Source organism: Monodon monoceros, unplaced genomic scaffold, assembly GCF_005190385.1.
Source record: "Monodon monoceros isolate NGI ecotype Baffin Bay Population unplaced genomic scaffold, NGI_Narwhal_1 Super_Scaffold_18, whole genome shotgun sequence".
NCBI classification, from domain to species: domain Eukaryota; kingdom Metazoa; phylum Chordata; class Mammalia; order Artiodactyla; family Monodontidae; genus Monodon; species Monodon monoceros.
Window position 1 is genome coordinate 38,788,302 of NW_021703774.1, and position 27,596 is coordinate 38,815,897.

General features: G+C 36.2%; 1 protein-coding gene across 1 annotated transcript in view; it reads right to left on the reverse strand.

Annotated features, from left to right (window-relative positions):
* INTS7 (integrator complex subunit 7) overlaps positions 1-27,596 on the reverse strand; it is a 104,077-nt gene that overhangs the window by 49,368 nt on the left and 27,113 nt on the right. The window contains exons 5-9 of the mRNA XM_029229096.1: positions 22,278-22,324; positions 18,201-18,400; positions 17,611-17,733; positions 3,067-3,184; positions 799-933 (exon numbers count right to left, since the gene is read on the reverse strand). Of these exons, the coding sequence (XP_029084929.1) occupies positions 799-933; positions 3,067-3,184; positions 17,611-17,733; positions 18,201-18,400; positions 22,278-22,324 (623 nt within the window). The remainder of the gene's footprint in view (positions 1-798; positions 934-3,066; positions 3,185-17,610; positions 17,734-18,200; positions 18,401-22,277; positions 22,325-27,596) is intronic.

Sequence of the window (27,596 nt, forward strand, 5' to 3'; positions counted from 1 at the left end):
TGCAAATCATTTAATGCTATAGATACCTAGAGATAAACTCCATGAAAATTTAATTTGCATTGCTCTGTTAATTCATTTGCCCCTAGGTGAAACTGTCTGTTATTTAAGCCACTCGATAACTTCATGGTTTTTTTTTCCCTAAATTTTCTAGGTTTTTTTTTTATAGGTGAACAAACTGATACCACTGGATAGTTATAAGCAAAGGTAAGCAATGGGAGGAAATGGGCAATGCTCCATAAAACCTTTCAATTCCGCAATCCCAATCCTAAAGTCCTCATTTTTTTTTTTAATAAATTTATTTATTTTTGGCTGTGTTGGGTCTTCACTGCTGCTCGCGGGCTTCCTCTAATTGTGGCGAGCGGGGGCTACTCTTCGTTGCGGTGCATGGGCTTCTCATTGCGGTGGCTTCTCTTGTTGCGGAGCACGGGCTCTAGGCACGTGGGCTCAGTAGTTGTGGCTTGTGGGCTCTAGAGCACAGGCTCAGTAGTTGTGGCACACGGCTTAGTTGCTCTGCGGCACATGGGATCTTCCCGAACCAGGGCTCGAACCCATGTCCCCTGCATTGGCAGGCGGATTCTCAACCACTGCGCCACCAGGGAAGCCCCCTCATTCTTTTTCCCCCCAAGGATTAAGCAGTCTTGAGAAAATCTGCCCGAAGAACATTCAGGAGGAGGCAACCAATAGATAAAAGCACACAGGCTAAAAATAATAAGGGATTAAAAAACCAAATACACACAGGATTCTGGTGAAACTCCAATCTAAAAGTTTATACATAATATCAGTCTTGATCAAACTTACCTTTTTCTTGACAAGAGACAGTAATATTAGTTAGGACTCTCACTCCATGAGCTGCAATGCCCCTGTTATTATGGTAACAGCACTCTTGGGCTAATTTGACTAAATCAGAGGATCTAGGGGAAGAACCCACATTTCCTAAACAAGAAGAGAAAAGTAGTACAGATTTAATTCATTTATAGAGTTCAGATCAGTTCATTTTATAGGTTCATTTTTATCATTTTCAAGAGAAAGTCTCTAACAATAAATTTCAACAAAATTTTCTGCCTCTACCCCATAATCAATATACATCACCACTTCTTTTTCTCCTGTCAAGGTACCTAGAATAAGTATATGCTAATAGTTTTGTAATGATTAAAACCTAAAATCAATATACTTTCCCACAAAAATATTAATAAAAACTGACTGAGGAATACAGCAAAAGCCAAAACAACTATAGATTGTATCTTGGGCATTCAAATAGTCTCTCATTAAAATGGAGTCATTACAAGTCTTCTTGTCAAATAAAACCTTACATGCAAGAGAGGAGAGAAACAAAAGTTTTAAGTTTGCTGTTCCCACTTCAACTGCTGGCACAGTTATACTGCAAAAGGTTTATATAAGAATTTATTATTTTAGAGCTAGAAAGGACCTGGGGATCATCTGATTCAACAACCTATTTTTACAGAAGAAACTGAAGCCTAAAGATTTTAAGCATCTTGCCATGGAGGTAATAAAACCTGTTAGTTATGCATTGGCCTTGTGCTTTACATGTTAAGTTCTATCCTATAGTTGCAGTAACTTTTAAAAGTCACACCTGAAATTCTGTAACATAAGGTTTATGTCGTGAATGTTTTTATTCATAGTAGAGAAGCTCTCAGTTATAAGTGAGTGAGCTTCAGGAAGAATCAGGAGATTAAAGCTCATTCAACTTCTCAGCGGGGTCTCTCATTCCTGTCTTCCTTTCCCCTGCTGATTTTTCCATGATTCCTATCAACTGCAATCTTTTACACTAAGGGTGATCATATTTTGTGAGGTTTGAAAAGGACACTATCATAAATAACAACAGGCATAAACCAAGACTATCTCAGGCAGTGTGGGACATATGGTCACCTTATTGATTTCCAGCTTGACATAAAAGTACTAGCTTAGGTAAAACCTCAGTGCTTTTTAAATAGGCAAAACATTTGAAAGATGAACCTATGAGTTCTTTTTACAAAACCATGGAAATTGTAATTTCCTTCATTCTTTTTCTTGCCCACGTGATACGGACAATGCAGACTCATCTATAAATTTACAAACATGTTTTAGAACTTACTTTTTTCCTTTTTTTTCTCATCAAGATATTAAAGAAAACTTGGGGAAAAACCCAGAAAAACCCAAAGAAAAAAACAAAAATCATCCCCAAACCCACAAACCAGCATGACCTTATTATTAACTTTTGGGAATACTTTAAAACATCTTTTTCCCCCATGCACACCAATACAATTTAAAAATTCATATATAATCAGGATAAGTAGATACTTCTAATTTCTACCTTTAAAATATAATATTTGTGAGCATTTTTCTATGTCAATTGTTTTTGGAATAAAATTATTTTCAATTTTTTTACTTAGAAACAATTTACTAAGATAAATTCACAGGGTTCAAAAGGTTCAACCAATAGCAGAAAAAGGTAGAAAGTTAGTAAGAGAAAAGTCTTCCTCATCCACTTAATGTTATATTTCTTGTGCATCATTCCAAGAGTATAAAACAACAAAAAACTTTAGCCTTAAGTCTGTTATGTAAGCAAGCTCCTCACAGGGCATTAACAAACGCATTTTGGAGTTAAATCATATTAAACAGGCAACGAGGAAAACATTATTGAACTGGGGTAAAGTTTTATTTTAATCATTTTCCAGAAGGATAACATATGCCTAAAAGGAAGCACATGACATTTGCTTTTAAAATTCACCACCGCTTGGCCTTTGAAATACACTTGCATTTTAAGTCAGAGACATACAAAAGCAAACCAGCTATTTTAAGCACTCTCAAAAATATTGTTTCATCCACATATAATGCAAAAAAGGGCAAATTGAGAAAAACTATAGCCTTGAGTTAAGATCAAAGATGCAAGATTTTATTATCTTAGGAATTAGTTAAGAAATCATTTTCAAAGAAATTCCTAACATATAACCATATGAAATTGAAACCTTTCCTGATTTAAAGCTTTACAGAGGAAATGACTTGAAATATCAACATGAATAAAGGATTAGCATGTTATCCATATATTATCTCCTTTCTTCTCTTTACCTGAAGCTATGCTGAAGTAATGTTTGACGGCGATGGTCCCTGACAGCGTGGAAAGAACAGACAACATTCCAAGTTTCAAGCTGTCATAAGGAGTCTGGAGGGCACATTCACAGAGTGCCTGAAATGCAGAAGAGAAAGGAATACAGAAGTTAAAACATCAGTATACCTTAAAACTGTCTACTCGTTTTAAATTTTCTAGCTTTTTAGAAAAATTATATCTTTTTTTCCATGATAAAAAACTTCAAACTGCCACAGCCAAGAGGAACCTTAGGAGACACATTAGCTAAATGTAATGTTGTATCCTACATGGGATCTGGAACAAAAAAAAGACATTGGGTAAAAACTAAAGAAATCAGAACAGAGTATGAGCTTTGGTTAATAATAATAATGTACCAATATAGGTTCACTGAAGTGTAACAAATATACCATACTCATGTAAAATATCAATAATTGGGGAAAGTGGATGTGGGTATGTGGGAGTCCTCTGTACTACAGTCTCCATTTCTCTGTAGATCTATACCTGTTCTAAAAAATAAAGTTTATTAAAAAAAAAGTCATCATGAATGACTTTATTAAGATCACTATGAATTATGCCCTATTTAGTCCTCACAAGCAGAACCTCCAATATATTTTGCTTACCTGACAGATATTAGTTCATATGTATATATGTGTGTGTGTGTATATATATATATATATATATATTTTTTTTTTTTTAAATAATAGAGAGTGTAGCATTCTATCTAGCTAATAAATGAGTGAGCTATCTATCTATCCTCCTCCATTTCAGGTCATTTACTCTACTCTTGACTTAAGGTGATCTGAAGTATTACCAAAATCAAGATGCTAGTTTTTTTTCACTGTAGTTAACCTTGAATATGTGTTCCTAGTACAGTGAGTCTTGGCTCATCCTGTATAGTTACTCTTAGGACTCTATAACATTACTGCATGTAATGTAAATGGTCAAATAACTGTCCTGTTAAATTAAACCAACTCCTATTCTCTCACAAAGACAAAGTTTCAGAAAATGAGCAAAACTGAAAGACTAGGGGAACAAATAAAAATAAAATTTCAGGGACTTCCCTGGCGGTCCAGTGGTTAAGACTGCGCTTCCACTGCAGGGGGCGTGGGACTGATCCCTGGTTGGGGAACTAAGATCCGCAGGCCGCACGGCGTGGCCAAAAAAATAAGAAATTTTAAAAAAAAGAAAGAAAACATTCTTCAATAAAATAAAATTTCGGAAAGGGTTAAACAATAAATTTAATATGACCCCAATAAAAATATCAACAGAATCTTGGGGGGAGGGGAGAACTTAGATAACCTGTTTACAAATCAGAAAATATGCAGAAAATTCTGACAAAGTATAAGGACAAACAAAACAAGCCTTACCAAATATTAAAATGTAATCTATAGGAATAAAATAAGTTTTTCCTACTTGTGGACAGAAATCAAAAGAGAACTGGTCCCAGAAATAGATTCAAATACACACAGAATTTAATATATGATAATGGCATTTCAAATCAGAGACTATTCAATACACAGTTCAAGGGCAACTGGCCAGTCATCTGAATAAAATAAAACTTGATTCTTGTTTCCTTTTTATGGCAAATAAAAACCAAAACTGTAAAAAGCACTAAGATTTAACATGGGAAAAGAAAAAGTGAAAAGATAAGTGCCAAAATTGGGGAAAAAAATTTATATCATGTAAGATCAACAAAGGCCCAATAATCTTAATATATAAAAGGTTCTTAGTAATAAATAGGCAAGCAGCCCAAAAGAAAAATCAGTAGTTCACAGAATTTATATAAATGTTTTAAAAATATAAGATGTTAAACCTAACTCATAATTTGAAAAATTTAAATTAAAATGAGTTGCTTTCACCAATCTGATTGGCCAAGATTAAAGTTTAATAATACATAACACTGAAAACAGCGTGGGGGAAATAGGCACTCACACACTGCTGATAGAACGCTAAAAGGGTGTAAATCTCATTGATGGGTAATTGGCAATATAAAACATTATATATATATATATATATATATCACTGAGCCCCCAAATTCCTCTTTTAGAAATTTATGTTCACGAAGGCAACTTTTTTTAACAAACTCGTCAATGGAGCAATGTAAATGGCAACAACAAAAATACTGGAAACAACTCTAACGTCCATCAGTGGGGGACTGGGAATAAAGAGACAGTACCACACAGCTGGTAAAAGAATGAAGTAGATTTATGTGCTAATATGAGATGTTCCCCAAGATACATTCTTTTTTTTTTAAATTTATTGTATTTTTGGCTGCTTTGGGTCTTCATTGCTGTGTGCAGGCTCTTCTCTAGTTGCAGTGGGCGGGGGCCACTCTTCATTGCGGTGCACGGGCTTCTCATTGTGGCAGCTTCTCTTGTTGTGGAGCATGGGCTCTAGGCGCATGAGCCTCAGCAGCTGTGGCACTCGGGTTCAGTAGTTGTGGCTCGCGGGCTCTAGAGCGCAGGCTCAGCAGTTGTGGTGCACGGGCCTAGTTGCTCTGTGGCACGTGGGATCCTCTGGGACCAGGGCTCAAACCTGTGTCCCCTGCAATGGCAGGTGGGTTCTTAACCACCGCGCCAACAGGGAAGCCCCCCTCAGATGCATTCTTAAGTGACAAAAAGTTCTTAACATGCATAGAGTATATTTGCATTTGTGCAGAAAAAAGATGGGACATACACATGCTTGCGTGTGGATGAAAAAATTCAGGAAGGATATCTAAGAAACTAGTAATAGTGATCACCTCTACAGAGGAGACCTGAGGGAAGAGATGGAAGACACTTATATTTTGCTCACTGCACACCTATGAACTCTGTTTAATTTTTATCACATGCATGTATACTTTTTCAATTGAAAGAAAAACTTAATAACAAAAATAGCAGCAGCAGCAGCAAACATTACTGTGGAAGGCATGGAAATGGACTTGAAACACAAAATAGGTTTTTGGTAATGGAAGGGAAGACAGTCTATGTGATACAAACAAGAACTGGGGCAATAAGGCCAGAATATGAAGTGTTTATTTGCGGTAAGAGGAGATATATACAAAAGGGATTGAAGGCTAAGAGAGAGAAATATTGAGTAGGGAAGATTAGGCCAGATTATAGAGGGCCTTGAATGTTAGGCAGAGTAATTTAAACAGGATGAGAAAGGAAAAAGGAAGCCACTGGAGAGGAATAACGTCATCTAAAGTGTTGGGAAGATTATTCTGGCAATGGTAAACAGAACAAGTTAACAAAGAAAGTTGAGAGGTAAGGAGCCATCCTGTAGCTTATGGCAGTAATCCAGGCAGCTGGTGATTGGTGATGGCCTGAACTAGAACTCGGTGGCAGGAATGGAGAGTAGAGGATAAATATGAGAGACATTTTGAAGGAGACTGTATATGAGGGAATGAACAAGAAGGATTCAATTATTATTATAAAATTTCATAACTGATGACCAGAGAATGTTGGTTCCATTTACAAAGACTGAGAATTTATGCGGATAAACTAATTTTTGAGTAACAACAGAAAACAGGAAGAGATATGAAGTCCAAGAGGAAATATCCACCAGGCATTTGGTATCTGAGATGTTGCAGATTTTTAACTGGAACACTCTCATTAGAATTCTGGCTTTGCCACTCACCATCGCTGTGATCTGAGCCAATTACTGAAACCTTTGAGTCTCAACTTCTTTGTCTGTAAAATGGGGGTAAAGATTTATACAGAATTTATACATCTCTGGAAAAACATATAAAAAATTAGACACTGGTTACCACTGGGCAAAGGAGCTGAGTGGATGGCAGAAAAGTGGGAAATATTTTACTATATAGCCTTTTGTAGCATTTGAATTTTGACACATGAATATATTGGCAAAGAAAGGAAGTGAAGTTTAAAATAAAAGGCGGGCGGTGACATCTATCGTCTGTAAGATTAAACAGCTACTGAGAGTCAAAGCACTTCACAACCTCTGCAAGCTACTATGCTGGAGAGCAACTGAGCTCAGGTAAGAGGACTAGATTGTTAGAGGACGCATGTGCTTATATTAAGGGAAGCCCTCAGAGTGGCAGAGAAGAAATGGAAGAAGGAGCTTAGACTGAATTCAACTCAAAGATTCAACTCTGAGGAAAAGGGGGAGTGAAGAATCCAGAGAAGGTACAGTTCAGAGAGTGGGAAGAGTAAGTGAGGACAGATAAGGACCAAAGAAGGGGGAGGCTGACAGTGTCCAATGTATCAAAAGGAAAGATGATAAAGGCAGAAAAAGGCTCTAGATTTAGCATTAAGAACACTGGTGATCTTTTAAGTAACTAAGCAAAGTAATAAGGAAACAGACCTATAAGCAAGTGTGTTAAAGAAAGAGTAGGGAATGAAGATATAAAAGCAGATATAGACACTATTTTTGAAGTTCAAAAGAAAGCTTTTTTACAAAAGAAAAAAAAAAGTCATTGCCATTAGGTAATATTACAGTTTTAATTTATTTATTTAAATATGTAGGCTACTTCCATTTATCCACTTTTTACTGCCTAAATTGTTCTGGCTTGTACTGTTAGTTTGTACTTGGGAATAAAATTATTAACCAAATAGCCCCATAGGTTATGTCCTGTATTTACACATATTCAAAATTATGTCTTATAAAGTGCTCTATGTATAACAGATATTTAACCTTTTGGGATAATCAAGAAGGTTGAGACATGTTACATAAGATGTTATTAATAATTTTAAAGAAGAAAAGATTTACCTTTTAAAAAATTGAACAAAGTGTTAGAAAATCTATAAAATTATCTACAGTGTTATCTTCTCATTTCTGTCACTTTGCACAGTACTGGATACCTAAAATGCTCTCTGTAATTACATACTGGTTTAAAGGTCCATTAATTCAATGTAGTAAGCTTAACGGAGCACATCAAAGTTCCCCAGAAATAGCACATCAGTCATATTTCAACGATGAAATATGGTTCAAGTTTCTGTTTCAAGGATGTTACTTATTACAAAATTGTTCTTACCACGACCATTTTTCAAATGAACAAAAAGGAAAAATCTAACTCTTCAAATGGAGCTCCCTTTCTCACACACCACCATTGTCACTGTCACTGACTATTTGGTCTGAATTTCTCTCTCCAGGCTGGTTTAACTCACTGCTCAACTGAGGCTCTGTCCTGAATTACTGTTTTCTGGGTCAGCTCCTAAATGGGGGCTTCTCCTCTACTCTAGAATGGGACTGGCCACCAGGGATGTGTTCCAGAAAAGCATGGCAAAAAGTTGATAATCTTCAAAATAAAGAAAAATATCATGTTAAAAGTACTCTGTGAAGGGGATTAAGAGGTACAAACTTTCAGTCATATAATAAGTCACGGCATGTGATGTACAGCATAAGAAACATGGTGAATAATACTGTAGTAACTCTGGATGAGGACAAATGGTTACTAGATTTATTGTGGTGATCATTTCATAATGTATTTAAATATGGAATCACTATGTTATACACCTGAAACTAATATAATATTGTATGCAACCATACTTCAATTAAAAATAAATAAACAAAAGTACTCTGCCAGAGACATAATACCTCTAGATTTTCTATGTCTCCATTGTACTAACTACAAAAAGAAAAAGATTATTAAAAGAGCTAATTCTCATGTTTAACTTGTCATTTCTCCTAGGATCAGGTAAGATACAATCAGAAATCTTAGGAGAGATCAAGTCAAAAATAAAATTACACCTTTGAGAATACCCAGAACAGATAATCTTTTGCTGTGTAACAGAAAGGTTGCATAAATCAACCTCTTCAGATAAGACAATAACACCAGAATAGTGTAAACTATTAATACTGATCAACACAAATGGATATTATAGCAAGACATATAAAAAAAATCCAAAGAGAAATACAAACACATGAAAAAATATTTTTGTTCCTATGAAATTATTTGTTTTTGACTACCTTAACAATAATATGCTATACTTGGGCCTTGATTTAGGCCCTTCCTTCCTTCAGGTTTTTAAGACATTGAGAACGAAAGTATTTCCTTTAAACCCGGAATATCTGATTACAGGTGGAAATTATAATACCTACCAACACACCTGTAAAAATAGCAATAGAATGCACACAATTTGCACCTGAAATACCAAAACTCAAAAATCAATCAGCAGTGATAAGACTGGCTGAGAGGAAGAAAGGAAAGAATGAAGAAAGAAAAGGAGGAGGGAGGAAAACCTTGAAGAAAAATAATTACTCTTGGTGACAGAGTAAAATTTAAATTTGAAATCAACAAGCTATCACCTTGTAAAGGTTAAATCATTAGAACTGTTTTCTTCTGCTCTATTTCAATATTTTCAAATATACACCCAGGCTTTGAAAAAATGATTATTTGACCACATCCATTTAATTAAAATCAATATGCTCAGATTTCAGGCACAGTGGGAAAAAATTCTTTGTGGGAGAGACAAGTATTTAATAACATGTATTTTCAATTAAAAAGAACTAAAGAAAAAAGCCACAAGAAAGATAAAGATAAATCAGAACAAAAAACTTCAGGAAAGATGTGGTATATTGAAGAAATACTCGTAAGCTGTGAAATCAACAAAACAGTTAACACTTAAGTAACCATTAATGTGATTGTGAAGTTCAATGCAAATATTATTAAAAAAATTTCATACGATAACTGCGTAGTATAAAAAAAGTAACTGGTAATTAAATTTCAGATTATTTTAACAACATACAGGGGGAGGAAGGAATGAAGGGGAGTAGAAAAGAGGAGAATTTAAACCTGCTAAAATTTGCAATATTTCAACCACCATACTTTTCATTCTTAATAGAGATACACAAGTTCTTCCATTAATATATAAAATATAGAGGTAGGTAAAGTAAGAATAATGTTTAATTACCATGATAAAATCTTTTTAGTTCACTAGAGAATAAAGGAACAGTGAAAACTTGATCAAAATAAAAAAGTAATGAAACAAAGGAAACAAAAAAGGACACATTGTAAACAGTCTAAAATAAGACTGTTTATAAAAGTACAAAAACTCAGTTACATCAATAAATGTAAATAAGTTACACTACTAAAAAACTCAGATTAAGTCTAAAGAGGTAAATCTAATTATATGCTATTTATAAGAATCAAACCTAAATGACAAAGAAAGGTTGAGGATAACAAAATTGGCAAAGACCTGATAGATATGTGGAAAGAAAAATAAACAAGAGGCAATATTAATATTACATAAAGAACTTGAGGCCAAAACAGCTTTAAATAGGAGAGAGGATTCTTTTATGTTAATAAAAGTTCTATCCGTGGAACAAGATAGCATTAAGATTTTTAAATTAAAATGGTTACATATAAATTGGCATGAGAAGCTAATGAATATCAAAACTTCACAGATCAAAAAGAGAAACTAATTTAAGATATAGTATACTTGAGTAGTATCAATAAGATTTCATACAGTTTTATACTGAAATATATATTAACACATATATATATTTATCTGTATTACTTAACATATATATTACATTATATAGAAAGTATACCGTCTTTTCAAATTCTACGAACTGTTTACAAAAAATGATCCTACACTGCGCCACAAAGAAACCTTAAAATTAGGAATTAATAACAAAAGATTAGCAACAACAAAAATTCCATCTACAAATATAAAAAGCTTATCACGTCAAAAACAGAAACTTCCAGTTATAAGAAAAATAAGTACTAGGGATGTAACGCACAACATGATGACTGTAGTTAACACTGCTGTATGATATACAGGAAAATTGTTCCAGTAAATCTTAAGAGTTCTCATCATAAGCAAAAAAAATGTTTTTTCTTGTTTTTCTTTTTATCTATATGAGATGATGGATGCTAACTAAACTTAGTGTTAATCATTTCATAATGTTTGTAAGTCAAACCATTATGCTTAAACTTATGTATGTGATGTATGTCAGTTACATCTTAATAAATGGGATAAAAGAAGAATAAGAAAAAAGGGGATAAAAACATTATTTAAACTAATTCCATGGTCAAAGAGGAAATCAAAACTGTTCTCATGGAAACTAAAGAACAAAATCATTTACAATACAGTCACCCCTCAGTATCCGCAGGGGTTCCAGGACCCCCCACTCCCTGCTGCGGATACCAAAATCTACAGATGCTCAAATACTACTGGTGTAGTATTTGCATATAAATTGCATACGCACATCCTCCCACATACTTTAAATCATCTCTAGATTACTTATAATACCTAACACAATGTAAATGCTATGTAAATAATTGCTGGCAGGTGGCAAATTCAAGTTTTGCTTTTTGGGACTTCCTGGGATTTTTTTTAGAATACTTCTTTGAGTCATTGGTGGTTGGCTGAATCAGCAGATGTGATACAAAGGGATGATTCTGCAACCAAAAACCATGAAACACCTAGGAATATCTCACAGAATATGAGCAAAATTTGTATGCTGAAAACTAAAAACCACTGATGAGAAATTGAGGAAGATCTAAATAAATGGAGAGATATGCCATGTTCATAGATAAGAAAACTCAATACTATTAAGATGTCAATTCTTTCCAAATTGATCTATAGATGCAAATACCAATCAAAATCCTAGCAGACTTTTTTGTAGAAATTGACAAATTGGTTTGAAATTTTGTATGGAAAGGCAAAGGACCTAGAACATCCAAAATAAATACAAAGGTAGAGGACTCACACTACCTGATGCCAAGACTTACAGAATTCCAAGCTACAGAAATCAAAATTGTGTGCTATTGGCTTAAGAACAGATACACGGACCAAAGGAACAGGACAGAATCCAGAAATAGACCTAAATAGATAAGGTCAACTCATTTTCAACAAAGATGCTAAGGTAATTCACAGAGAAAGGATAGTCTTTTTAACAAATGGTGCTGGAACACCTGGCTATCCAAACACACCTCCATTCTTACCTTGCACCATATACAATAGTCAATTCAAAATGGATTACATAGAGCTAAATATAAAAGTTAAAACTATAAAACTTCTAGAAGAAAATATATGAGAAAATCTTTGAGACTTTGGGTTAGGTAAAGACTTTCTAGATAGGGGCTTCCCTGGTGGCACAGTGGTTGAGAGTCCACCTGCTGGTGCAGGGGACACGGGTTCGTGCCCCGGTCCGGGAAGATCCCACATGCTGCAGAGCGGCTAGGCTCGTGAGCCATGGCCGCTGAGCCTGTGCGTCCCGCAATGGGAGAGGCCACAACAGTGAGAGGCCCGCGTACCGCAAAAAAAAAAAAAACAGAACTTCCTAGATAAAAAACAAAAATACAACCCCAAAAGGAAAAAAAAAATTGATAAACTATATTTCATCGAAACAAAAAAACTTCTGTTCTTCAAAAGATACTGTATTCAAGGCACATACTGGCAGAAAATATCTGCAAAATACACATCTGATAAAAGTATTTGTATCTGGAATATATAAGGAGCTCAGTAACAAGAAGAAAACCTGAAAAAAAAAAGCAGCATAAAAGATTAGAGCAGGCATTTCACTAAAGAAGAGATCTGGATGACAAGCCTATACGATGCTGGTGGATACCACTACACAACTATTCAAAAGACTAAAATTAAAAAGCCATACAATAAAAAGTGCTAGCAAGGATAAAGAACTACAACTCATACAGTGCCGCTTAGTATGTAAACTGGTACAGCCATTATAGAAAACAGTTTGGCAGTTTCTTACAAAGTTAAACATACATTTACCACACAACCCAACAATTCTACTCCTAGGTTTTTACCCAAGAAATGTCCTACAAAGATCTGTACAATAAAAGCTTTATTTATAATAGCAAAAACAAAAAACTGGAAACAATTCAAATGTCCATGAAGCTGTCAACGGATAAATAAACTATGGTCCATATACTGGGATACTACTCAGCAGTAAAACAGAACAAACTACTGCTTCATGTAACAACATGAATGAATTATGCTAAGCATTATGTTAAGCAAAAGAAGCCATACCCAAAAGGCTACATATTGTATGCTTCCATTTATAATTTGGAAAGGCAAAATTATAGGGATAGAAATCAGTTCAGTACTAGTCAGGGGTTAGGGGAAAGACTGACTAGAGGGGCCTGAAGGAACTCTGGAGTGATTTGAAAATGTTCTATATCACAATTGTGGTGGTAGTTACACAACTGTATACATCTGTCAAAATTTGAACTGCATATCTAGAACTGTGTACCTAGAAAAGTTTCTGTAAATAAATTATACCGTGGCGCAGTGGTTAAGAATCCTCCTGCCAATGCAGGAGACATGGGTTCAAGCCCTGGCTGGGAAGATCCCATATGCTGCGGAGCAACTAAGCCCGTGTGCCACAACTACTGAGCCTGTGCTCTAGAGCCCGCGAGCCACAACTACTGAGCCCATGTGCTGCAACTACTGAAGCCCACGCGCCTAGAGCCCGTGCTCCGCAACAAGAGAAGCCACCGCTCACCGCAACTGGAGAAAGTCCACGCACAGCAACGAAGACCCAACACAGCCAAAAAATAAATAAATTTATTTTTAAAAAAAAAGTGCATTTCAAATTAATGGCAATGGGAACACTGAAAGTTGTAATTTATGGAATGTGGCCAACCTGCACTAAGAGGAAAATTAATAGCCTTAAGTGCTTTCATTATTAAACAGAAGAATAAAAATAAATGTACCAACCACTTGAAAGGCACAAGAAAGCCATGCTTCTGGCAAGAAAAGGGGAACATAAACACAATAGTAAGAATAAAATAAAGACAAAATTTTAAACACGGAGAAACTAAAAATTATAAAGGTTCTTTATACGTATTGATACTCATGAATCTGCAAAATAAATTAAATGGAAAACAAATTATCAAAACTGATTCAAGAGGTAGAAAACTTTGATAGGGCAATAACCATGTAAGTAATTAGAAATATTCTCAAAACTCTATCCCTGGAAGAAGTTCCAGGTTCAGATGGACTTAAGGCACTTTTAAAGCTATACCCTCAGAAGACAGAAAATTCTTATGTCATAGCTCTTAACCATTTCAGAGCACGGCAAGGGCAACTATTTACACTGCATTTATATTTTATTTATAACTACTTACATAATATTTACATTGTATTAGGTATTGTAAGTAATCTAAAGATGATTTAAAGTATATAGGAGGATATACATAGGTTATATGCAAAAACTACTATTTTATACAAGGAACTTGAGCATCTGAGGATTTTGGTATTCAGCAGGGGGTACTGGAACCAAGCCCCCAAAGATGTCAAGGGACAACTGTATATCAATTAAAGGAAAAAAACATGCACCCACATGAATGAGTCTCATCAGTATAATGTTGAGCAAAAGAAGTAAAAACAAACAAAACTAAACAATATTTTTAGGGAGGCATATATATAGATGGTAAAACTATAAAGGGCAAAGAAATGATTATCACAAAGGTCAAAACAGTGGTTTCCATTGGGTGGGTATTAAGGCTCTGATCAGGGAGAACGATGTGAGAGAAGGAAGCAGGGTTCTGTGATTTTGCAGTGTTCTTTTTCTAGCTGGATGGTGGTTACATGGGTTTTGATTTACAATTATTATTTAAACTATTAAATATACATTGTACATACTTCTTTGTATGTGTGATTTATCTCAAAATAAGGAAAGAAATGAGATAGAATAATACAGTGCTCTCACTTGGTTTCGTTCCCTAAAATGACTGAGCACATTCTCTTCTTGGATAATATGTTTAGTAGAAAAAAACACAAGAGGACAGAGCTCTCTTAATTCTTAATTAAGTCCTCTTAAGAAGCTCTCTTAAGCATATTAAGTCTCTCTGAACCCTAATTTGCTCATCTATTAAGTGCAAATACTAATTACTGTCCTTATGTCTTGGGGTATTTGTGACTATCAATCATAATATACCAAAACATGTTTAGAAAATTGCAAACAAACAAAAAAACACAGCAGCTCAGTTTTCATAATCTGAAATTCAAAGGTTTTTGTTACACTGTAGCTATGATCATACCAAGAGATAATAAAATCCATGAAAGTAAGATTTATTTCTGACAATTTTACATTTCACTTTAAGCAGCATTTTTTTAAAAGTGGTGCATCTGTCATCAGTAATGGGTAAACAAATAGGGTTCCACTTTGAGAAAAAATAAATATAAAACATTAATTTAACCTAGGAAATGCTACAAAAGATGTCACATTAAAAGTCTAGAGATTGAAATCTGTTCTTGTATTTACAAAAGAAAACTTAAGAATGTCTTTTCCTCTGTGTGAAAAGGAGAAATACAGTTCGCTAAGTTACCCATCCAGTACCTTTCTCTAATAAATACAGTCAGCACCAAAACTGTTCTCCCTAAATTGAGTAAAGGAGACAAGAATAAAATAAACAATTTAACTGGGCTTCTCAATTAGCCTTGGTGCTGCTATGGGACAATTAAAAAGAAACTGAGAGGCAAGTCTAATTCACTAAAACAAACCTAAACATTAAAGGATGTAAATTTTTCAATAACTAAGTAATATCTTTGAATGGTGACACAGCATAACTAGACTTATCATGGTGATCATTTTGAAATGTATAGAAAAAGATTACTATGTTGTGTAACAGGAACTAACACAGTGTTGCAGCTCAGTTATACTTCAAAAGCAAGCACACAAACAAACAAACATATAAACAAACTCATAGAAAAAGAGATCAGATTTGTGGTTACCAGAGGCACGGGGTAGTTGGACGAAAGCAGCCAAAAGGCACAAACTTCCAGTTATAAGATAAATAAGTACCAGGAATGTAATGTATAGCATGATAAATATAATTAACACTGCTGTTAGGTTATGTATGAAAGTTGTTAAGAAAGTAAATCCTAAGAGTTCTTATCACACAAAAAAATGTTTTTTAAATTCTTTAATTTTGTATCTATGAGATGATGGATGTTCACTAAACTTATTGTGTAATAATTTCATGATGTAAGTCGAATCATTACACTGTATAACTAAAACTTATACAATTCTCTGTCAATTTTATCTCAATAAAACTGGAAAAAAAAGGGAAAAAAAGAAAGAAGTTTTATATATTTACTTTGCCACTTCTAACTTCTGCCACCAATATCAACAATGCTCTTAGAAATTTTTTAGATTGAAACACTTAGAAAAAGACAAAGATAATATTGGGTTGGCCAAAAAGTGCCTTTGGTTTGTAAGTAAAACTAAAAGACACCTTTTTCATTTCCACCAAAAACTTTACTGAACAACATATTCCCCCTTTTGTGCCACTACCTTCTGTCATTTTTAAGGCAACTTCATAATTCCATCTTTCCAAAACTTTTTATGTTTTTGAGCAAAGAACTGTTCCAGGTGCCTTTTACAGTCTTCCAGGAAATTGAAATTTTTTCCATTAAGAGAATTTTGTAAAGACCAAAATAAATGGAAATCCGAAGGTGCATTGTCTGGTGAATATGGCAGATGAGTCAGAACTTCCCAGCCAAGCTGTAACAGTTTTCGCCTGGTCATCAAAGAAACATTCTGTCTTACATTATCCTGATGAAAGATTAGTATACTAATTCTAGACACTTTTCGTCGAGTGCTACTTTCAGTTGGTCTAATTGGGAGTAGTACTTGTTGCAATTAATCCTTTGGTTTTCCAAAAGGTGCTCATAATAGAGGACTCCCTTCCAATCCCACCATATACACATCACCTTCTCTGGATGAAGACCGGCCTTTGGTGTGGTTGGCGGTGGTTCATTTCGCTTGCCCCACGATCTCTTCCGTTCTACATTATTGTACAGTATCCACTTTTCATCGCCTGTCACAATTTTTTTTTTAACATCTTTATTGTAGTGTAATTGCCTTACAATGTTCTGTTAGTTTCTGCTGTATAACAAAGTGAAATCAGCTATACGTATACACAATTTGTTTTAATAACGGAATGTTTTTGTTACGTTTAAGTAGAGAATCGCATGTGGAAATATAACTTATGTGGAACCCAAACATCAAAGCGATTAACATAACCAAGCTGGTGTAAATGATTTTCAATGCTTGACTGGATATTCTGAGTATGTCAGCTATCTTCTGTGGGGTATAATGTTAATTGTTCTCAATTAATATCTCGATTTGATGGCTATCAACTTCAACTGGGGTATCCAACCGTGGAGCAACGTCCAGCGAGAAATCTCCAGCACGAAACCTCACAAACCACTTTTGACATGTTCGGTTACTGACAGCACCTTCTCCATACACTGCACAAATCTTTTTTTGCATTTTTACCTTTCTTGAAATAATAAAGCATAATAGGTCAAAAATGTTGCTTTTTTCTTCCATCTTCAATATTAAAATGGCTACACAAAAATTCACCAATTTTGATAAGTCTTGTATTAAACGTACGCTGATATGACAGCTGTCACATACAATCTAACAAAACTGTTTCGAATGAAGTTAAAGACAACTAAGTGCCACTAGAGCCTAGCTTACAGAAAAAACCAAACAAATCTTTTGGCCAACCCAATATAAAAATGTAAAGCAAAACAATATGCTCTATTATAATGCTATATTATTTTTCTATATAAAATATTAATGTTCAAAGCTCTGCATACCTGAATGTTTTCCCTACTCCAAGTATGTGGTGTTTTACTGGCAAGTAATTTCAGATCTTGAATAGCAAGTCTCTTTACTGCTTTCCTGGGGTCATTCTTCAAATACTGCAATAGAAGCTGAATCTACAAAGGAAATAAGTCACTCCTTGAATGATACTGTCACTGAAATTATCATTAGGGATGCAGTGTAAGTTAGTGAAAGTTACATTTGAGACAGGGCTCATTTCAAATTACAGCCCTGTCATTTATTCGCTATGTGCCCATGTTTGGACCTCTTTCTCCTCTTGTATAGAAATACACTATCATTTAACTTGCAAGGTTCCAGCACAAGACCTGGCCTCAAACACTCAATTCTTCCCTTTTTTTTCCCCGCCAACTCCATGCTCTGTCACGTACCCCCACCTCCCCCTCATTTCTCTCAAGGCTCCTAAGAATTAGCACTATGAACAGAGGAAAAAAGCAAGCAAAAGGAAATGAAACCTCTGATCTTTATCAAAGATAAGTTATCAAAACTTATGGGTTACTTACTTTTTATCGTATACTTAATATGCAAGTTTATTGAAAAGGCAGTTAAAGAAAATTGACATTACCTGCTTAGGCGTATCAACCAAAGATGAAGCTGCAAGCAGAGTAAAGGTGTGCAAAGAAACAATCACCATTTTGTTGGAAGGATAGGATGTGACCAGCTGTTGTAAGAGCTCACGAGCACTGGATGCCAATATTGCATCATGGTGCATGTGCTGCAGGATAGGGATCAATTTCAGCTTCAAGTCGACTGGTGTGGCTAGACCTAGATACAGAAAGAATGCTTAGAGATTTCTGATCATCATCCTGGATAATAGTTCACAGTTAAAAGGTCTGATTCAATTAGCAAAATGACCAGTTAAAAACAAATAGTATATTAGTATTATGGTTATAACATTAAAGATAATTATATACTAGAGCTAATCGACAAGTTCAATAGTTTTTTTTCAAAAGTATGTATCTTAACATTAAGTTGTGGGTGCTTATTAAACTACATGCTGATAGTAGAAAATGCCCTTAAAAGGCACAGTAGAAAGCAGTCATATTTGCTGCCTGTTTCTTCCCAAAGGATACTAAAAGATATACACATACATGTATACATATACACACGTATATGTACAAACTCAATGGCGATTATTTGATTATATTTACAATTTTAATTATTTCCTTCAATTCTAAGTCAAGATCAGGATGTGAACAGACTGTGTATGGAGCAGTTCTGAAACTCTCTGAACTTTGTGTAGCAATGCCTTTCTTTACAGCATACAAAGCTGGAACTCCATGAGGATTCATTCCAAAGCATCTTTTCCTGTCAACATTGGAGCTACATAAACAAAAGTCTTTTCTTCTACAGCACGGCTTTGAGGTGACAGTGAACAAAAAACTGTCAATCATAATGTACCACACGTATGTCAAAAGCTAATTTATCTCTGCTCATCACTGGTTTTGCCACTGTGAAGTAACTGTTAGTGTGAATACATAAATATCATTTCAACATCCAACAGTGGCTTACATCAACTAAGTCCCTTACTATTTGGCCTCTCTTTGAGTTTAGCCAAAGCAGAGAGTCCCAGGAGATGGGAGGGAGAAGAATGAGGTCAGAGCATTTACTCCCTGGTTTTCTCTCTGCAGGATCGTATCAGGCTTATGTTATTACTGTTTTGATCCTTAAGGTACTGAATGCATTTGAATGACCAGTCTATCTTTGAAACTCTTTCTCAATAGCTTCTGATTTTTCACACTCTTCCTGGTTTTTGTCCTTTCTCAATCTCTTTGTATTCTCCTCTTTATCCACACTTTAATTTCTGGTATTCCTTGGGCTTGGTACTGTATTATCTTCTTACCCTATGTACTTTCCCTGAGTGAGCTTATATAAGCCCATGGCTTCTATTACCAGCTATATGCTTTTAAAGACTGCCTCCCCCTCGCCTCCCTGCTCCCTGAACTTCAGATATGTATATCCCATTACCTCTGGTCATCTCCAATGGGATGTCTCAGATGTATTTTATACTTAACACAGCCCAAAGAGAACTCCTGCTCTTTGCTACGAAATTGCCCCTCCAACTTTTCCCATTTCAGGATATGACAACTCCATCATTACAGCTCCTCAGAACTTGGAGTCTTTCTTGATTCCCTTATTTCTCTCACACCCACATCCAAATTTATCAACAGATCTTGTTGGTTGCTATCTTCAAAATATAACTCAAATCTGGCTGTCTTTCCACCTTCATTGCTATCACATTGATCCATTTCCACCACCATCTCTTGACTGGACCATTGCAACAGTGTCCTAAGTATTGTCTCTACTTAGGCTTTTCCCCATGGCAGATTCCTGTCGCATATCCCCCCCTTCTCCTCTGCAAGTCTATTCTCAATCCAGCAGTCAGAGGGACTCTTTGCGTTTACAGACATTTTTACTGAAGGCTTAGGGAGACTCAAGATTTTATTTTGCAGAAACACAAGCAGCTTAAAATTTAATTTAAGGATACTTTATTCCTAAAACTTGCTCACCACTTCTATATCTTGAGCTCCAATATTCCGCCACCTTGCCCTCATTCCTACCCCTGTGTTTTTCTCCTTGTCTCTCTATCTCCTAATTCCTGTTCATTTACTTCCATTTTAAATTTATTTATTTGTTTGTTTTTATTTAATTATTTTTGGCTGCACTGGGTCTTCGTTGCTGTGCACGGGCTTTCTCCAGTTGCAGTGAGCAGGGGCTACTCTTCGTTGCGGTGTGCAGGCTTCTCACTGCGGTGGCTTCTCTCTTTTTTTCTTTTTTGCGGTACGCAGGCCTCTCACTGTTGTGGTCTCTCCCGTTGCGGAGCACAGGCTCCGGACGTGCAGGCTCAGCGGCCATGGCTCACGGGCCCAGCCGCTCTGCGGCCTCTGGGATCTTCCCAGACCAGGGCACGAACTCGCGGCCCCTGCATTGGCAGGCGGACTCTCAACCACTGTGCCACCAGGGAGGCCCCGGTGGCTTCTCTTGTTGCAGAGCACGGGCTCTAGGCACGCGGGCTTCAGTAGTTGTGGCACGTGGGCTCAGTAGTTGTGGCTCGCGGGCTCTAGAGTGCAGGCTCAGTAGTTGTGGTGCATGGGCTTAGTTGCTCTGCAGCATGTGGGATCTTCCCGGACCAGGGCTTGAACCCGTGTCCCCTGCACTGGCAGGTGGATTCTTAACCACTGCATCACTAGGAAGTCCCTACTTTAATTTTTTACAGATAAAACTTATGGAACAAAAATGAATCTTAAGTATGCATATTAATGGATTTCTACATATGAATATATCCATAGAGCCACCACTCAAGCTATACAGAATCCTCCAGCACCCTAGGAGGCTTACCTCTATAGCTTACATCAATTCCCTTGCTATTTGCCTTCTCTCTGGGTGGAGAGCCCCAGCAGAGGGGAAGAGAAGAATGCTCAGGACCGAGTATTTATTCCTTGGCTCCTTCTCTGCAGGGTCACATCAGGTCACATCATTCTGAAGGTCAGTTTTTCAAAGTGGCCCTCTTGATGTGACTCCAGGTTCTGGTAACCACTCCCTCTCCTGCACCATAGAGGGGTATAGGACTACATCATCCCCTATAGTTTACCTTGCCCACACCTTTGTAAATGGTTCCTTCATTAAACCCTACTAATTATCTCAGCTCAAGTGTGACATCTGTTTCCTGCTGAGATCTTGTCTGATACAGCAGGCATTCAATAAAAACCTGCTCAATGAATGAGTGATGCTTCCTTCTAATGATAGCTTTCTGCAGGACAGCCCTTTTCTGGCAGCAGGGGAAAAAAGACAAAGGAATAAACAGAAACAGGACAAAGCTCAACCACTGTATCTTAGTCTTCAATTAAGCAATTTTATTGGGGCTCCATTTCCTTTTCCATAAAATAGAGGTAGTAGTATTACCTATCCAAGTCTGCCAAATTGCACAATTCAAAGAAATGCCATCTAGAAATACACAAAGAGAGTCGTGTTCTCTAGAGCTGTGCAATGCTGTAACCCCAGAACTTCCTTTTATGAATATTATGAGGGTAAATGGGGTAATACATGTGAAGCACAGTATGGAAGATGAGATTAGAATACTAAGGTTTTGTAGGCTACAGTGAGGAATTTGGATTTGAGTTTCGTTGCAGCTGCAAGATACTGGAGGGACATTAGCAGAGTGAAGAGAGTCCCAGAGCTCCTAACAGCACAGCTCTCCCCCAGGTCAGAACGTTTTCTCCCTAAATATCTGTATTTCTCACTCAAATATCACTTTATCAGAAGTCTTCCTTGATCAACATATATAAAACAGCAGCTTCCCCCCTTCTATCCTGCCATCTGCTCTGGGGACTCTCTATCCTTCTTACCGCACTTGTTCTCCGCAGCACCTGGTATGTCATAAATTTACTTATCTGTTGCCACCGCCAACCCTTCCACCAATAGAATGTAGGTTACATGAGGGCAAGGGCTTTGTTTTGTGTACTACTGTATCCTAAGCACCTAGGATAGTTCTGGCATTTAGAAGACACTTAATAAACATTATTTGAATGAATAAACGAATGAATAGTGACTAGCACACAGTAAGTACTCAATAGATGTTAGCAGCTATTATTAATATAAATCCCATTAAGTTACTTCATAATACCAAATGAAGCATACATACCTTGAATCATTTCACTGATTTTGTTACAGATTCCTACAGCAAAATCCCTTTGGAAAGAGAAAACAGCAAAATTTTTAAAACCAAACAATTAAATTTGCTTCAGTTTTCTGAGGGCTTAAAAGAAACAGAACACAGTAAGCACAGGAGAAATGCAATACTCCAAATCGTAACTAATATTCCTAAGGTCAGGTGCCAGGGGTGGGGTAAGAAATGCAACTGAAACCAAAACTCCAAACAGCAGTGGGTTTATGCCAACGCTGTTCCCACATGATTTTCAAGGAAAAATGCTCTGATTTATGAGCATTGTTGCAATGTGCATTACTAAATGACACTGTCTGAAAGACTCAAGGTCACTATCTCGGTCTACAATGTTTTAGGACGCACTTTTAATTAAGAGAAGCTTTCAACACACAAGCGATCACTTACGTAAACAATAAAATATATACCAAATATTCTGAATTTTAGAAAAACAGAGTAAGTATGAAGTAGTAGAAACGCAGTAGGAAATATGGATAGCATCTTACTAAGAGCCAAATTATTTAAAAGTGGCCATTTTTTAGATTAAAGACCTAAATGTAATACTGGATACTATAAAACTCCCAGAGGAAAACAGGCAGAATACTCTCTGACATAAATCTTTTTGGATCCATCTCCTAGAGTAATGGAAATAAAAACAAAAATAAACAAATGGGACCTAATTAAACTTAAAAGCTTTTGCACAGTAGAGGAAACCATATGCAAAGCAAAAAGACAACCTACAGAATGGGAGAAAATATTTGCAAACGATGCAACAAAGGATTAATCTCCAAATAACACAAACAGCTCATACAGCTCAATATCAAAGAAACAAACAACCCAATCAAAAAATGGGCAGAAGATCTAAACAGAAATTTCTCCGAAGAAGAAAGAAGACATACTGATGGCCAAAAGGCACATGAAAGGATGCTCAACATCGCTAATTACTAGAGAAGCGCAAATCAAAACTACAATGAGGTATCACCTTACACCAGTCAGAATGGCCATCATCAAAAAGTCTACAAATAATAAATGCTGGAGAGGGTGTGGAGAAAAGGGAACCCTCCTACATTGCTGGTGGGAAGGTAAATTGGTGCAGCTACTAGGGAGAACAGTATGGAGGCTCCTTAAAAAACTAAAAATAGAACTACCATATGATCCTGCAATCCCACTACTGGGCATATACCCTGAGAAAACCATAATTTGAAAAGATACATGCACCCCAATGTTCACTGCAGCACTATTTACAATAGCCAAGACATGGAAACAACCTAAATATCCATCAACAGATGAACAGATAAAGAAGATGTGGTACATATATACAATGGAACATTACTCAGCCATAAAAAAGAATGAAAGATGCCATTTGCAGCAACATGGATGGACCTAGATTGTCATACTAAGTAAGCCAGACTGAAAAAGACAAATATGATACAGCTTAAATGTGGAATCAAAAAAAAATAATACAGATGAACTTATATACAAAACAGAAATAGACCCACAGACATGGAAAATAGACTTGTGCTTACCAAGGGGGAGGGGGAGGAGGAGGAGGGATAAATTAGGAGTTTGGGGTTAACATACACTACTATATATAAAACTACACTATATATAAAACTACTATACATAAAACTACACTACTATATATAAAATAGATAACAAATAGGACCTACTGTATAGCACAGGGAACTATACTCAATATTTTGTAATAACCTATATGGGAAAAGAGTCTGAAAAATAGATATATATGCATAACTGAATCACTTTGCTATACACCTAAAACTAACACAACATTGTAAACAAACTATATTTCAATTAAAAAAATAAAATAAAAATTAAAAACAAAGTAGGCATTTTAAAAATATTATATATGTGTAAAGTGTTTTCCAAGGTGTTGCTTTTGAGTCTGTTGCAATTGAAATATCACTGAATGTTGCAAAAATTATTAATAACATGAATGTTTGGGATAAAACATTATATAACATGTAAGGAAATAAGGTACAGATAATATGATCTAACTTGGCTCTTTTAGTCATGATAAATTATACACAGGGCATGGAATACTTCCCCTCTTCAGTTTAGATGTCTATATAAAACATTTTCTGCCATTAAGATATTATTTAATATTCTCTGACAAAATGGAAAGCACACATCAAGTACACAGTGGTTGTCTGCAGGAAAAGTACCATGCAGTCATTTGAGTTTCGACATGAACTACCCATTTTTTTTTCATGAAATTCCATAATTATTCAGAGTTAGCTATTTGCAGATATTTTCTAAAAAGATGAATAAAGAAAGCTTGTAACTTTAAGGAAAGTAACTGGGAAAATTTTTTGCCAATCTCAGCTTCTAAGCAAAAATTAGCATTTCAGAAAACTTGTATCTGTCACCATGAGCTTGACAGCTTAATATTCACAGACCTTCCTGATGAGATCAGTGGTGATAGTAACAAATGTGATCCTTTGATATTTTACAATGAAAAAGGTCAACATTTGCAAGACCTGCATAACACAGTGAACCAATATTTTTCAGAAGACCAATATCTAAGTTATAAAACCATACACGGGTAAGAGAGGCCAATGGCTTTCAATGTAACAGTACATATTCACTGGTGGTTTTAGAGTTCACAGGGCAATTAACCTTTAAGAACCAACACTTTCTAGTTTTGGTATAGTATCAAAGAAACATACATAATTACCTATAAAGCCTTTAAAAACACTCCTCTCTTTTCCAACTATATATCTGTGTAAGGCTGGATTTTTTTCACATATTTTAACCAAAATAACATTGCAACAGAAACAGTGAACACAGAATCAGATATGAGAATCCAGCCAGACATTAAAGAGATTTGTAAAAATGTAAAACAACGCCACTCTTCCCACAAAATTGATTCTTGTTTTCGAAAATAATTATTTTCATAAAGATATTTTTATGTTAACATATTAAGAATTTGTTACTTTTTTTTTTTTTTTTGGCGGTACGCGGGCCTCTCACTGTTGTGGCCTCTCCCGTTGTGGAGCACAGGCTCCGTACGCGCAGGCTCAGCGGGCACGGCTCACGGGCCTAGCCGCTCTGCGGCATGTGGGATCTTCCCAGACCGGGGCACAAACCCGTGTCCCCTGCATCGGCAGGCGGACGCTCAACCACTGTGCCACCAGGAAAGCCCCAGAATTTGTTACTTTTTAAATGAGCTAATAAATATTTTAAAAATTTAGGCATTTTCATTCTAATACAGTAACTATCAGTTGATATAATAATCCATATAAACAAAAAAACCTCTTTGAGGACTTCAATAATGTTTGAAGAGTGTAAAGGGATTCTGATACCAAATAGTTTCAAAACTACTGCTCTGATATCAGCCTCACATTTGATAAGAAAAAGTAAGTTGTAAATGTCTTTCAGGTATAAGGCAAAAGGCGTATTAGGTATGTATAGATGATCTGTTCACATTTCAGAGTGCTCTTGTACTTGTTATTCCTTCTGCTTGGAGTATCCTTCCTCTAGATTGCTGCCTCTTCTTCAGGACCCAGTTTCAGCTCAAATGTCACCTTCTCAGTGAGGCCTTCCTTGATCACTCTACCTAAGCAGCTCACTCAGGTCATCGTCACAATGACAACACTGCTCTATTTTTCCATAACATTAATGAGCAGCTGAAACTATTTTGTGTTTACATCACAACAGGTCATTCATCTTTTCTACTTCTGTATTCCTGGTGCTTGGAATAGAGTCTGGACATGATGGATAGTCACTAAGTATTTCTTCACTAACTATATAATAACTTTTTAAAAAATAGTATCTTTTTTTTTTTTTTTTTTAATTTTTTGGCTGCGTTGGGTCTTTGCTGCTCTGCTCAAGCTTTCTCTAGTTGCAGCGAGTGGGGTCCACTCTTTGTTGCAGTGTGCGGGCTCCTCACTGCGGTGGCTTCTCTTGCTGTGGAGCACAGGCTCTAGGCGCGCGGGCTTCAGTAGTCCTGGTGTGCGGACTCAGTAGTTGTGGCTCGTGGGCTCTAGAGCGCAGGCTCAATAGTTGTGGTGCATGGGCTCAGCTGCTCCGCGGCATGTGGGATCTTCCTAGACCAGGGCTCGAACACGTGTCCCTTGCGTTGGCAGGTAGTCTCCCAACCACTGCACCACCAGGGAAGTCCCACTAACCATATAATAACTTTGATAACAACTCAAAGTTTAAAAGTCTGTTACATTCCTCTAGGGTCAATAAACTGCAAGTTAGAAGCCTGCGGTTTTCTTTTCTTTTTTTCTTTTTTTTTTGGTCTAATAATATTTTTTTTAATTCTTAATTTAAAGCATTAAGAATATGTTAAGAATATATAGTCTTGTATGGTGAATATGTCAGCATTAAGAATATGTTAAGAATATATAGTCTTGTATGGTGAAATAAACAGAATAATCCCATTCTCCAGCTTCTTCCCACCACCCCCCACCCCCAAATTCCGATGTCACACCATTGGTCATACACTCCTGCACTGTTACCACCTACTGGTACCAAGGGGCTACTCCTTTTGGATGGTGAGTGCACCCTTCGGTTCACCACAGTCACCACGTGAAGTCACTTCTCTCATTGACAATGCCTCCCTGGTCCCTGAAGGCATTTGGGTTTGCAACTCCTGCTCTGGGACTAGCTCTTAAAAATTATAACCTTTTTCAGAACAAGTCACATGTGGTTGTGGTAGCAGACAGGTGGAAACTGGATTAAATAAATTCTTAAGGTCTTTTTTGGCCAGTTTCTCTAATTTGTTTAAGATCCAAAATTGATGGAGATACTAACATAAAAATCCATCAGTATTGGTTGAGATATTTGATCTCAAGCCAGGTCATCACTTCTGGGGGAAGAGGTAAATGCTAATCTGAAAAAGACGTATTTGCTTATTCACACTGATACATCTAGATAGGCCCTTCAGACTTCCCTATTGCACTAATTTGGTATTTTTAAACATCACAAATCACAAGTATACCATATTGAAGCCTGGTATGTGAAAAACTGCTTCTACATAAACTGTTAAATGTTTACTGGTCATCAATAAGAAAAAAATGCCAACGTTCAAAAGCACAAATAGGAAATGTCTTTACTCAGATTATTTCTCTTCCTCAATTATTGCCACAGCTACTACTTTCGATCAGTGAATTAAAGACTATATGCTTTCTATTCTTTAATCTCCTTTTCCAGTGAGTAATCCTGGAATTCTGAAGGCTTCATAAGAGCAGCTGAAGAGAAGAATGTGCATGTATTAATAAAATATAAAGGAAGACTGTTGGTGATTAACTCTTTCAAGTCTTATCCAAATTTAGC